Source organism: Megalops cyprinoides, chromosome 9 (assembly GCF_013368585.1).
Source record: "Megalops cyprinoides isolate fMegCyp1 chromosome 9, fMegCyp1.pri, whole genome shotgun sequence".
Classification (NCBI taxonomy): Eukaryota; Metazoa; Chordata; class Actinopteri; order Elopiformes; family Megalopidae; genus Megalops; species Megalops cyprinoides.
Genome location: NC_050591.1, coordinates 6,750,961 through 6,764,309, shown reverse-complemented (window position 1 = coordinate 6,764,309; position 13,349 = coordinate 6,750,961). Strand labels below are relative to the sequence as shown.

General features: G+C 43.3%; 1 protein-coding gene across 1 annotated transcript; it reads right to left on the bottom strand.

Annotated features, from left to right (window-relative positions):
• Positions 1 to 2,499: 2,499 nt before the first annotated feature.
• On the bottom strand, positions 2,500 to 12,529 carry LOC118783493 (adapter molecule crk-like). Its single transcript, XM_036537388.1, has 3 exons — positions 12,004 to 12,529; positions 9,147 to 9,724; positions 2,500 to 2,681 (listed from the first exon to the last, which is right to left on the bottom strand). The coding sequence occupies exons 1-3, from the start codon at positions 12,215 to 12,217 to the stop codon at positions 2,544 to 2,546; spliced, it is 930 nt and encodes a 309-aa protein (XP_036393281.1). The 5' UTR covers positions 12,218 to 12,529; the 3' UTR covers positions 2,500 to 2,543.
• Between the last annotated feature and the right edge of the window lie 820 nt (positions 12,530 to 13,349).

Below are 13,349 nucleotides of genomic sequence, written 5' to 3'. Positions count from 1 at the left end.
TTACTTTCATTAAATAAATGTGTATGTCACATTTAAAGCATATTTGACGTTATGTCTTAAATTTCTGAAGACAAAATGACATGGTTGCTACTGGACGGTTAAGGGTTAGAAGGCAGGGGCGCCTAATTAAAGTGAAAAAACATTTCAATACTTTGGCAGCTGGTGCCTCGTGTTGTTTGAGAGCATCTCTTCCATGCCATTCTGTAAGCAGTGCCATTTCTTTTTGCTCTAACAATTTGCTTCGACCATTAGAAAGCAGACAATGTTACTGACCCACACAGCCTATAGTTAGCTTGTAACAACAGGGAATACATGGTCCCTGAAGATAGTCCCCTGTCCCCAACTTTCTTCCATGTTGGAACCGAAACTAAGCTCAGTGGCCGCACACACCACAATATGTAAACACTTGTAATATGTCAGCAAAAAGTAAGGGCATATTAGTTAGTGCAGCCCTCTGCAGCCTGGGAATGCCAAATGCTGCCTTGCACAAATACTCTAAATTGCAAACAGCAAATCTGCCTACAGCAAGAGTCTCAGGGCGTGGTTCTTTGTGCCTATGGCCTAATCAACCTGAACACTTAAAAGAGGGAAAGGTTTTCCTCATACATCTTTATTAAGGGTATCTGCATACAGTGCTACTGTTCATACTAACACAATAAGTAGTGTGTACTTCCTCATTTCCTCAGTGCAGGGCTACAGACATGATCTCAGGCTCAAAGACAGGATGCATTTCAGGTGATTCGTTGTTTGCCTTTTTTTACCCTCATCCTTGCATCCCAGTCCTCCTCATGAATACACAGAGAAGCTTTTGAATCAGGCACAGTTACTGGGACATCAGGCATCTTGGGAGACAGATTTCATCAAGAATTGAGGGGGTCATGGGAAAAAAAGAACAATAACCCACACTGTGTTGACCTGTGTTTACAGATTAACATTTAGAGTAAAATCCCACCAAGATCCTGTGAAGAGTGGTTATCAGGTCCATCTTTACCATGAGTAGTGTAGTCAGACCGTGGGTCAGCTATTAAACAGTCTGTTAGTGTTGTTTAACCCTCTGTCCAGGTAAATAGTGTTTTACAAACTATCTGTAGACACAGCTGCTGGGACCACTGGTTACACAGACACACAGGACCAAACACATGTATATGACAAACATGGTTCATCTTACAACTCAACACGGTGCAATGGGCAAGGGGACTGAGCACGGCAGGTACAGGTGAAGCGGTGAGTTTCCAGGTGATCTGAGAGGGAGATGCTGCTTCTTCAATTTCCTTAAGTCATTTCAGTCACAGCCTGCACAGTGACTGAGCTACCCACATCCAAGGGCAGAGATCTGGGCAGTAGGGTTTTAAGCATCCTTTAGTAGTGGTGGGGGGTGGGCACAGGGAGCCTCTTCCCTCTGACCTTCACCAAGGTCACTTCCCAGGAGTCTGTGGTAGGATGGGGATGGGGGGGCAACAAAAATGTGGTGCACATGAGGAGAGAGGGTGGTGACTGCATGCAGACAACCAGCCCAAAACAGAAAAGGGAAAAAAGAGAGACCTGCACACTACAGGAAACTAACACTTGATCCTTAGAACAGGAAGCAGAAATTCTCAGTTCATACTTGGTGGGAAATATTGCAATGTAGCTCAACATAATGGGATAAACTGGCAAAATTTTGAGAGAATGGAGGTGTCCGAAAAAGGGGCAGGATGGAATCTAATATTGAAATGGTTAACGGACAATTTGAAGAGGATTTCGCCTCTGCAGTAGAGACCCATTTGCAGACCCTCTCTTGTAGAAAAACAAACTAAAATGGTAAGATGCTCTTCTGCTCACGTTCCACTCTCTGTCCGAACAACTTCTCAACTTTCCACTGGAGCATGTGTCCCCTCCAAATGGAGCTGTCCCGAATCTGGTTTTCCCACAAACAACTTGCACCACATACAGTAGGGGCTTCTTTTGCTCCTGTTCAGGAGCATACAAAAACACTGAGCCCTCCTAGAGAGAGCACAGATCACAATTAACAAAAAAGCTAACATGATTTTAGCATGTAATGGTATACATATTTGTATAATACCTTTATAATATTTTCTACCTCATTTTATTACAAAAAAGACTTATTAACTTCAGTTCAGAACTTGTAGTGTGCACTGAGTACTGTATCTGTAGTATAGCACAAAGTGGAGCCCTTCATAGTGTCATTGAAGCAGGTCCTGTGGTGTCAATGGTTAGCTTCAGTCACGGTCACAGCCAGCAGAGGGACGGTACCTCAAAGAAACGGCAGGTCATCCGTGTTTCCAGTCCAAATCTCCTCTCCACAGTAAACATTCCGCTATTTTACCGGCTGGAAGTAGAAGCTGCCCTTCAGTCAGTGGCTACGCAAAAATGGACTGTGTATGTGTGTGTGTGTGTGTGTGTGTGCGTGTGCGTGTGTGTGTGTGTGAGAACACGCATGCAAAGTCGACACTCCAAAGTGCATCAAAATAGTGCCGTAAAAAATTCGAGTGAGTGAGTGTGTGTGAGTGACACAGCGGAAGTTCGAGGACCCAGCTCCACTCTCAGCTCAGCTCATCCTCAGGGTTGTGTTGGTCCAGCAGTCGCACGTGTGTGAAGGGGAAGTGGCCACGCCTGCCCTTGCACTCGCCCTCCCACTGGCCGTTCACATTGATCTTAGTCACCTTCACCATGTCGCCCACCTGTAGGGAGAGAACGACACTGACAACTTGCACTCACGCCAGCCAGCCAGTCAGAGAGAGAGAGGGGGGGGGGAGAGAGAGAGAGGGGGGGGGGGGGGGGGGGGGAGAGAGAGAGAGAGAGGGGGGGGGGAGAGAGAGAGAGAGAGAGAGAGGGAGGGGGGGAGAGAGAGAGAGAGAGAGAGGGAGGGGGGGAGAGAGAGAGAGAGAGAGGGAGGGGGAGAGAGAGCGAGAGAGAGAGAGAGGGAGGGAGGGAGAGAGAGCACAGCACTCAGCTGCTTAGAGAGAGAGACCGAGAGAAAAGTACAAAGATCAATTCAAGTGAGATGTGAGATGGCTGAGGCAAGTCAGGGAAAAAAAACAGATGAATTTTCTCCTACGTTGCAATAAATTAGGGAAGAATTAACTAGGGAAAAAATATTGAATATTCTGAAAAATGAAAATTAGTCCTTGCTGCATTTAAGAAATTAATAATTTTTACAATTTACAAATATTTCTGGGAGAGGGAGACATTGCACCTTTGCTACAGTCTTTATCCACGTACCACAGCCTGAGAGACAGTGGGCAGGATGCTTCTGCACAGAAACTTTAAAATGAAGAATTTATATTTCCTACACCTCATTATTACTAATAATGACAACATTTACTATACATTCATTGACAAAAGTACTCAACGACTGGACATCTGAAAATGACAAAACGGCATTCTTTATTCCTAAATGTCTTCCTGACTATCAATTACTACATTGTGCTCTTTGTAGGTAAATTCTAACATTAAGACTGCCACTACACAAACTAAGGACTAACACTTTTTGCCTACACTACATCTTAAAAAAAAAAGGCAAGAGGGTTTGTCGAGTTTTGACCCCAAATCAAGAAATCAAGAGGTTACCCTTTTAACCTGTCACTGTGCATAGCAGAATCACCAATCTTATATATAGGTCTCTGGCTGCCATTTAGTGTGGTTCCACTGTCCCATGCCATGACTAATATAGTCACATTGAAGTTTCCTTTGGAAACAGACCGCATCTGATGGACAATTATTCTGCACTTAAACTACCCATTAAATGTCTGGGCTTGATCGTTAGCTAGTGATTAGCCTCCACTTAATCAAACTAAGTGAATACCTCAGTGCTCTGAGTTATCTGACTGTTCACAGCTTGTATTAAAAATGATAAAAGCTGGCCAACCACCTTCAGTGGTTCAGGCCACCTAGGCTGTAAATGATTTCACCCAAATCCATGATGGTGTAAAACAATTCACACACAAAAACACCCGCTTGCAAAATCTGACTGCACTTGAGCTTAACAGCCACTAGGGGGTGCCAAAGACATTCAACATTTAGCAATGTCTCTAAGACGTAAGGCAACTTTGCCTTTCATTGCCCTCTCCCTCTCAACTCATTACAGGAAGCTTACCGTACACACAAACCCACTGCAGAAGGTCCCACAGTCTCAGCTGCCAACTCTCTCAGTGTCTACTAAATGCCAATAATGTAATGTAATGTAATTACTGTTATCCAGAGCGACTTACATTGGTTATGGTATTTTTACAATGTTATCTGTTTATACAGCTGGATATTTGCTGAGGTTAAGTACCTTGCCCAAGGGTACAGAAGCAGTGCCCCAGAGGGGAATCAAACTGCAAACCTCTCGGTTATGAGTCTGGCTCCTTAACCACTAAGCTACAGTGCTGCCCCAGTGGTAATGCAGTGGTAGTGCTGAATTGTACCAAGCTGGGCTGCACAGTTAGAATTAACTAATAGGGGACACTGTCCATAATACCTATGCATTACATACAAAATTATATTTTCCCCCCCCATTCATGCTGTCTTTTCCCCATCTGTTGCAGGTTCTTGAAAATGAGGTGACAGCAAAGTATAAGTCTGGTTTTTCTCCCTCCTGAGCTGAGGTGACTGATACTCCAACACAGCCACACTGACAGTGTGCATCACGGCAAGGCCTCTCACTGCCTCCTGCTGTGCAGAGCTGAAAAAAGACTGGCGTCTAAAAAGGTAACGATGAAGGGGGAAAAAATCTCGTTCATAACGTATTCCTGATTTAGAGAGACTGCAACAAAGACACTGAGGTGAAAAACACTGATTATGTGCAGATCTAGCACAAAAATCATGATTTGTCTTCCAAAGAGGTCTACCGATCATATGTGAAGACACTGCACTCCCCAGCTGAGGGAAAAAACTTGGAAAAGCCTCACTGGCTACAGCATTTTACTCAAGAGAAGCTCCCCTTTTTGTCACCTGGCTCTCTGATGTCTATTTATGGACGTAACCATCTGTCGGCTGATCCATGGCTGGGCATCTCGCATTGCTCCCATTTTCCGTTCTGTCTCACGTGCCACACAGACTGCCTCACTCGCTTTCCAACATGAGGCATCACTCATTCATCACACCTCCCTTGGCAAATACAAGTGACGCCCTGGCGGTGTCTGCAATCCTTCCAGCATCAAACCTCACGCAGACCGAAAAGCCAGTCCTCCACACTCCAGCTCATCTGTTCAAGCTGGAACATTAACATCTGCCCGTTAGGCTTGCGTGCTATGGACATGACGTGAGTGGAGTGCACAGTTTGAAAGTTTGCAGTCTGGACGAAGACACATCAAGCGCAGACAGCCACCGAGTCTAAAAAGGAAGGAACAGGGTTGTAGCCCTTAAACTCCATTCAGACTGACACATCCGCCAAACATGCACCACGGCACTTGTGTGTGGTGGACCAAAAACAGCTACTTGTTGCAAGTGACTGATAATACTGTCCATTGCCACACTGTAAAATATTGCTGTCCATATATGCAGTCACTAGGAATGTAACTAATAAGGGCATGTAACAAACATAAAAATCAAAACAATGAGTAGAATATAACCCGATTCACCCTGGTTCGTACCTCTCCTTCTTTTGTGCATCAGATTTGTGATGGCGCGTTTCAGCTCCGAGATATTTAGCTTGTTACCACTTAGCTGGATTAAAAATTTGGAGTGAATGCATGAACACTGCCAAGACGACACAAGATGTGTTGGTAATCAGCAGGCTCTGGGCACAAACTGCTGAAAACATTTTTTAGAATCTGGAATAGTTACATTTTTCCTAGTATTTGGGATTTTGGAAAATTTGGAGAACTTGGAAAATTTCTACAAAATCATTTGAATTCCAACTGCTCTTGCAAAAAAAAACCAAGAAAAAAGCCTGGCCGCACACAACCTGTGTGCACCCTGTGACTGCATCGAAGGACAGCTTAAAAATAGCTGCAGTCCCCGTTTCGCGGTGATGCGGTTGATGACGGTCTATTTAGATGACCTGAAAAAAATGGCGCCACAGACACTCGGTGTCTGATTTAAAATGACAGACACCGAGGAGCGCCTAAAAAAGCAAGAAAGCAGCACAGCAAAATACAGAGAGTGACAAAGGGCCTGCGAAAGCAGCAAAGTAAAAGCATATATACAGGCAGGCTCCAGGCCAAAATCAGCCCTTCTAGTAATGTCATTATTTTCTGTGGCAAAACCCCAGAAATACTTCTAATATATCTCTAATGGAAGGTCAGAGACTATGAAATGGTGATATCAAGCGGCACACATTCACAAAAAGTGTGAAAAGATACAGAATTGCCCACACAGGACAGAGCAGTAGTAACAAGTATTATTAGGCTCAATAGAGGATTGTGAAGCAGGCAGTTTAAGATGGAATAAAATTGCAAAATGTCACCAAGTATTGCCATTTACTGTAAATTATTATGAATTCAGTGTGTTCAAAGGGGGCTAGATGGTATAAAAGTAAATGTTTGTAAGGAGAGAGAGCCCAGGGTCATTTTGGTCAGTTCTGTTGGATCTTTCAAACAAAATAATGTCAAAGATGGCCTACAAAGTTGTAACAGTAGTGGGACAAGACGTCAGTGCTTAATTTAATGTTAATACTTTAATGCATTAGTGTTTATTTTAATGTTCGATGGGCCCCAATATCATTCAAGTATGGGTGGGCAGCACTCCAGAGGGAATGGGAAGGGATAATGGACTAATGATGAAAAACTAAACATTCTGAACAATTCAAACATTAAACACTGACTTCTTGTCTACTGCTGTTATCTTTGTCTGGAAGTTTATTCATTCAGAATACAAAAAGAGATTTATTACTGCAAAAACTTTGTGTGTGTTTCTATATGTGTGGAAGAAACTTCACTTTGCATCTAAAATGCTAGTTGAAACTACCGCAATTAAACATCAACGCTTACTTAAGCATTGGCAATTACTGTAAAGTGGTGTTATAACATTCACATTTCATTGTATTGACATTAGATGGCAATATTCAGTAATCCAATGGTACCACAATGTTTTACTGTTAAAAGGACATGGCTGAATTTTGTTCGGAATTTAGAGGTGCACCTATACAAATTTTTTAAGACCGATACGAGTACCAAGTATTTAGTTTTACAGTATCGGCCGATACAGAGTACAGTACAGTACGATACGAGTACTTATTTTACACAAAGAAATGTCTATTATTCGAAACACAGAAAAGTGCCTTCTCTATAAAGCCAGTAGCCAGCTACAAACAGTCTAGCTAACTGACACCAAACATAGCTTATCTAGCTTGTCTGAGTAAACGTAAATGTAAAGGGAAGGTTTTCTTACTAAGAGAAGCATTTCCGCTCTCTCACATGCAAGTCAGTTTCTTCTCTCATTAACAACTTGAGAAGCTGCGCTGAAAAGTCGTTCGCTCTCAACACTAGTGCATGGCGCTGATAGAAATTTCACGAGAGCTGATAAAGGCTGGTCATCAAGAGCAATAAATTCAGTTATTTTTTCTGTAATTTTCTTTGCCTTTGTGCTGTCCTTAGACAGCTTTTCTTGCATATGCAGGGACTGTGTCAGCGTCTGCTGAGTAACATGCCTTTCCCTGCTTAGCTTTAGCATTGCTGGTGTCAACAAACGTCTTGTGCTCGTGAGGATGATGATTCTTTAAATGTTTTATCAAATTGCTTGGTTGTGTTACAAATATTACAATTAGCAGTTTTACTTTCTTTGTTTTTGAGTTTAAAGAAATTCCAAATGGCTGACATGATTCCAAGTTTGACTGCAATACTAGGGCTCCGCTGTTAGTTTCGTGGCAAGTTTACAGGCTATGTCATTATACACTATATGGACAAAAGTATTTGGCCACACCTGTTTTTCAGGGTTTGGGCTAGGGCCCTTATCTCCAGTGAAGGGCAATCTTAATGCTTCAGCATACCAAGACATTTTGGACAATGCTATGCTTCCAACTTTGTGGCAACAGTTTGGGGAAGGCCCTTTTCTATTCCAACATGACTGTGCCCCAGTGCACAAAGCAAGGACTATAAAGACATGGTTTGATGAGTTCAGTGTGGAAGAACTTGACTGGCCCGCACAGAGCCCTGACCTCAACCCCATCGAGCACCTTTGGGATGAACTGGAATGGAGATTGCGAGCCAGGTCTTCTCGTCCAACATCAGTGCCTGATCTCATAAATGCTCTATAGAATAAATGGGCACAGATTCCCACAGAAACACTCCAAAATCTTGTGGAAAGCCTTCCAAGAAGAGTGGAAGCTGTTATAGCTGCAAAAGGGGTATCAACCTCATATTAAAGTATATGTATTTGAATACAATGTCACTACAGTCCCTGTTGGTGTAATGGTCAGGCGTCCGAAAACTTTTGTCCATATAGTGTATGTCAGTGTATTCGTAATTGGAAGCATTAAATTATGATGCCAATAACAAGTACGAGTATTTACCATGCTGTATCGGCCCGATACGAGTACCAACAAGTAGTATTGGTGCATCTCTAGTTCCCATCATTTCTTGCTCCACATTATTTCTCAAAATTCTGTCAACATTTTATTTCAATCTAGCACGGCAGAGACAGTCTGTAATTTAAAGTGGCGCAACAGCCAAACAACAATGCTAACAAACTGTTAGCCAAATACTTTTTCATTTCTGTAGATTGTTGAAACATTTGCTTGTCAAAACCTTTTGAAGACAACTGAAACTAAAAAGACTGAATGTGCATGCCACAATCTTCCTTTGGGGAGTAGAATTTAGGAAAACTGCACCTGTTCGCACTGAGCTACATCACCTCGGATCTCTGATGTAAACAGATAGTGATGTTGCTAGACAGATAGTTGCTAACAATGCAGTGCAGTACAGAACAGGACAATACTTGCTTAAATAAGGTGTCTGGTTTAGACAGCTGGTCTTATGGGAAATTTACTTACAAACCTCAAAATCAAAAGTGAACATCAGCTGAAGTCTTATTTATGAAGAGGTGTACTTTGCAGTCTGCTATGAGTTGAGAGCACATGCTGCCAAGCTAGCAAACCAACACAAAACAAATGAAACCCTTAAATTTTGAGGACAGGATTAGTATGACTGAGGTTTGGGTCATCAGAGCTCGAAATGAAAGTGACAGAGTGGAGACAGAGGAGAGAGGCCTGAGTGAACGAGTACCTCCAGAGCAAGGGCTGTCTTGTCGTAGGCGTTAGGAACCCTCTTCTGGATGGCCCTGGCGAAAACGGGTCCGTTCTGCAGGTTGGGCAGCGGCGTGTTGACGCTGGGCTGGGCGTAGGGCCCCGGCTCTCCCAGCGGCGGGAGGGGCTGGGCGCCCGTGCCGTCCGCCGTGCCGCCCGCGCCCCCCGGCACAGCAGAGGCCGTGGAGTTTGGAGACGCCGGCTGGTACTTCTCCACGTACGGCACAGGGATCATCCCGGCACGCCCCTCTGAATTCTGCGCGTTCCACCACTGCTCCTCTGGCTTCTCCAGCACCCGCAGCACGTCGCCCTTGCGGAAGGGCAGGTCCTCCTCGTCATTCCCGGGGAAATCGAAGAGGGCACGCACATACTCTGCCTCCTCTGGCCTCTGAGAGTTCCCTGTGCCCGCGCTGGTGCTGACAAAGCCCGCGTGCTTGGCCTTGTTGATGGGCTCGATCAGGGTGGTAGTGTCCAGGTAGTGGATCTTGTAGAACTCCAGCAGGCCGGGGAGGCCATCGAATTCCTGGTCTCCGATGCGGAAGCGTGGCGGAGCCAATCCTGAGGTGGGGAGGGGACAGAGGGGAAGCACGAGAATTAGACAAACTGTCGTCATTCTTTTATTAAGACCCACAGTGACTCATCCTCACTTAACTCCCACTCGAGGAAAATGTTGCAGACCAAGCATTCACTTTAACTAAGTCCATTCCATCTAGGAGTCAACCTATTCAACTGCAATGCAGAAAGCAGAGATTTAATTGGTAGCTGCTGTCATCTGAAGTCCTCAGTGGTGAATGTCAAACCCATCAAAAAGGGCATCACTAAAATCTCTATAAATCGCAAATGTAATGATTCTACCTTCTTTGGGGGATTAAACATGCCTTAACTAAATGGTAAATTTATGACTTAGCTACACTGCATACTGTAAGCAACAGGAGACAAATTACTTTGATTTTGTGAAGCTATATCCAATTTTTGACTGACATTCATGAGATTGATATATCCAGCATATGAGAATAACATTTGTTCCTCTTAATCTTTTACGTTTTGGCATGCAACATTTATGGCATGACTCCACACCGGAAGTACATCAAGTAGTTCCTTAGCGGCTGACATCCTAAAATGCGTTTTGTGCAATAACATTTTCTTTGTGAAGCTGTTTAATCCACTGTTTGATTTTGGCCCAGCCTGAGAAAATGTTACATGCTGCATTATTATATTGGATATGGAAGTGCGGTTTCAACAGCGCTGTTTATGTTTTCGTGCGCATTCCTTTCACAGAACGTGATTGGCCAATTTACGCCCTGTGTGCAGTACAGTGTTTCTGATTGGCTTAAAGGTTTAGTGGTAGGCTGTATTCGCCTGATCCGAACCTTTTGAATAAATCTGCAATTTAATCCAAAATAAGTGACTGCAGTCACGCTTGATCTGATTAAAATAGTGAACTCGTCCATTTAAAAAATAAGAGGTATTCCCTTGTCAGGGATTAATTTAATGCGTAAATTCGGCACATGATTTAGACGCGCAATGAGGGACAGCCAGCGGCTTTCTGGATGACAACATGTGGACCGTCCTTTACGCACTATATTTCATCTAGTTACTCTCTTATTGTCTTGATTGATGTTTTCTTTTTAACACAGTTTGTTTCTTTACATCAACAATTCATCAGATATCTGCTGCAAATCTTTTTTTTGTTTTGTTTTGTTTTCTGAATTTTGATAAGCATGGCACAAGATAGGGACTTTGGTCTAGAAGTATTTCAGCCGGGCTAGAGGAAATTTCTTTCTCCCTCTCCTGCTGGCCATCGTCAAAATTCATTTCCATCTGTATCAGTTAGATTATGTCCCGTGTGCTTTCTACGTCTTGTTGAGATACCATGTACCTGGAACCCGATCAAATAGTCCAATATGGTTTTGAACGAACAACAACAATGCTTTCTTCTGGATTTTGGGCGTGCTGCACGTTGCGACAGTACTTTATTTTCACCGATTACAAAGCAAGCCAGCCAAGCCGTCATGCCTCAAACAAATGAAATTGGCCATTCACAAGTTGCAATAGGATATCTGTATTAGGTCGGCTCTCGGTTATTTATGCAAGTTATCAGTGATACTCCATGAACAAAGCAATCAATGAAACTCTGACTACGGTCCAACAGCAGGAGCTGTACTCAGCAAAGCTAATCATTTTTCAGCCCGTTTTAGGTCAATGTCTCTCCCACTTAGCATAGGTAGTTAGTCTAATAGCTAGCTAGATGATCCTGGCATTATTCTGATAATGTCGCTACCTACCTATCAGTGAGAATTTCCCGTAACATAATACACATCAAAGTATCGTAATCAGTCATACCTAGACTAGCTCACTCAAACACAGTACTCACGTGAAGCTAGATACAAAATGATTTCAGGTTCACGGTTCGTCTTTTATGGGTAAGTGGCCATTGGGCAAAATAATTAGCGGTCAAGTTGACCAGACAGTCTGTTAGCTGGCTAGTTAACCAAGATCTCTGATTTAGTGAGACGGCAACAAGGAAAATGGTCCAGAAGTTAACTACATACCCCGTTACATTTAAGGGGGTGCATTGTTAGCATACTGGCTAGATCTGCTTAGCAAGCTAAGGTACAAATTGCGCTTCGTCCTCATTTAGCTAGCTGGCACGCTACTTGACAACAACCCTAGCAGACTATAAAGTTAACTCAGTAAACAAATAAAACACACAGATCCCTCGCTCGTATGATAGCTGCGTTAACTTGCTAACGCTATTTTCATTCCACAATCAACAAGACAAGACCCCTCACAAGAGGAGCTCTTAAAACCAAGCTTCCCCCCCATGCCTGCCTTACCTGATTGCCGGCTGCTGCTGATGCTGTTGATTATATAATGGGAGACTTTTGAATTCTCCGAAACTGACAACACACAGTCGCCTGGGCTGGTGATGGAGTCCCTGACCAAGAACACACCGTGCCTCTGTCCTTGCAGAAGAGAAACCGCCTCTTGTCGACTCAGCCTCCCCCAATACCAGCTCGCACGATCCTCGGCGTCAAAATTCCCGGCCATGGCTGCCGATCCAACACCAAGGCTTTCCCAGGCCTTTGCCTCTCCTCCGCAACTAGGACTCAACTCATACAAAAACTTTCGCTGCTAAGAACACGTTCAGAACATGCACGACATTCTTACCACGTTTCGTCCGCTTATTTTAAGAAAAAACTGCTATTCTGTCAATCGGGCCGCTTGTTGTGCACTTATTAAAACAGTATTTAGTCTCGTCGCGTCCAAATATTTATGCCAACTTTATTACGAATCTCAGAAGTTAAGACAACAAACTTGAAAATAATGAAATGGCGGACCTGGGAGAAAAACTGACTTCATTTCCGGATGTGACGCAACGTGGCTAACAAGGGCGCGTTGGACCTGATGGTTCGACCCAGTTACGTGTACATTGACCTGCTCTTTCACTCGCATCCGTTTGGAACAGGAGCTGCGCAGATCAATTCATCATTCTGTGTCAGCAACTTGAAGGCGCTGCATATCCGCACATATCTCACATTCCAGCCATGGAGGGGTATAATTCAGATAGACTGGAAATTATCTTCCCCGACAGTGGCCATTAATTGCATATTGTGCTCCGAAAGCTGTCTTCTCAATAGGTTGTTACAGTATTTGCAGATGGATAGCTCTTACCATTAAAGTAAGAGTTAAACGACTATGTTCAAGATGTCCTGTAGAAGATAACGGGCACCGATGAGTAACACAATATGAAGGGCGCATAGGAAGAACATATTTCTTATTTTTACATTTTGTAGCGCAGCATATTAATTATGTGTATGTTTGCGATATGGATAACCATGCTACTATATATTTTTATACATCAGTTGACCGAGGATGAACAATATAGTTATCTTTTAATAAAAAAAACACCCCATTAAATATATGTGAAATAAAAGTATGACACGCAAAGAAACTTTCACCAAACTCAAAGGTAAACCTGCTCTTGTAATTCTTCAATCTCACCTAGGAAAATCTGAAAAATGTACAAACACCCCTTGTGTTCAGAGTGGTGGGGGTTTATATAAAATAGCTGTTAGGCTCTACTCATACTCCCTTGTAAAGGAAATCAGTAGTGCTGGCAACAATCAATAACCTTCTGGTTCTTGAAAAATGTGCAAGTAAACTTCAGCTATGTATTATG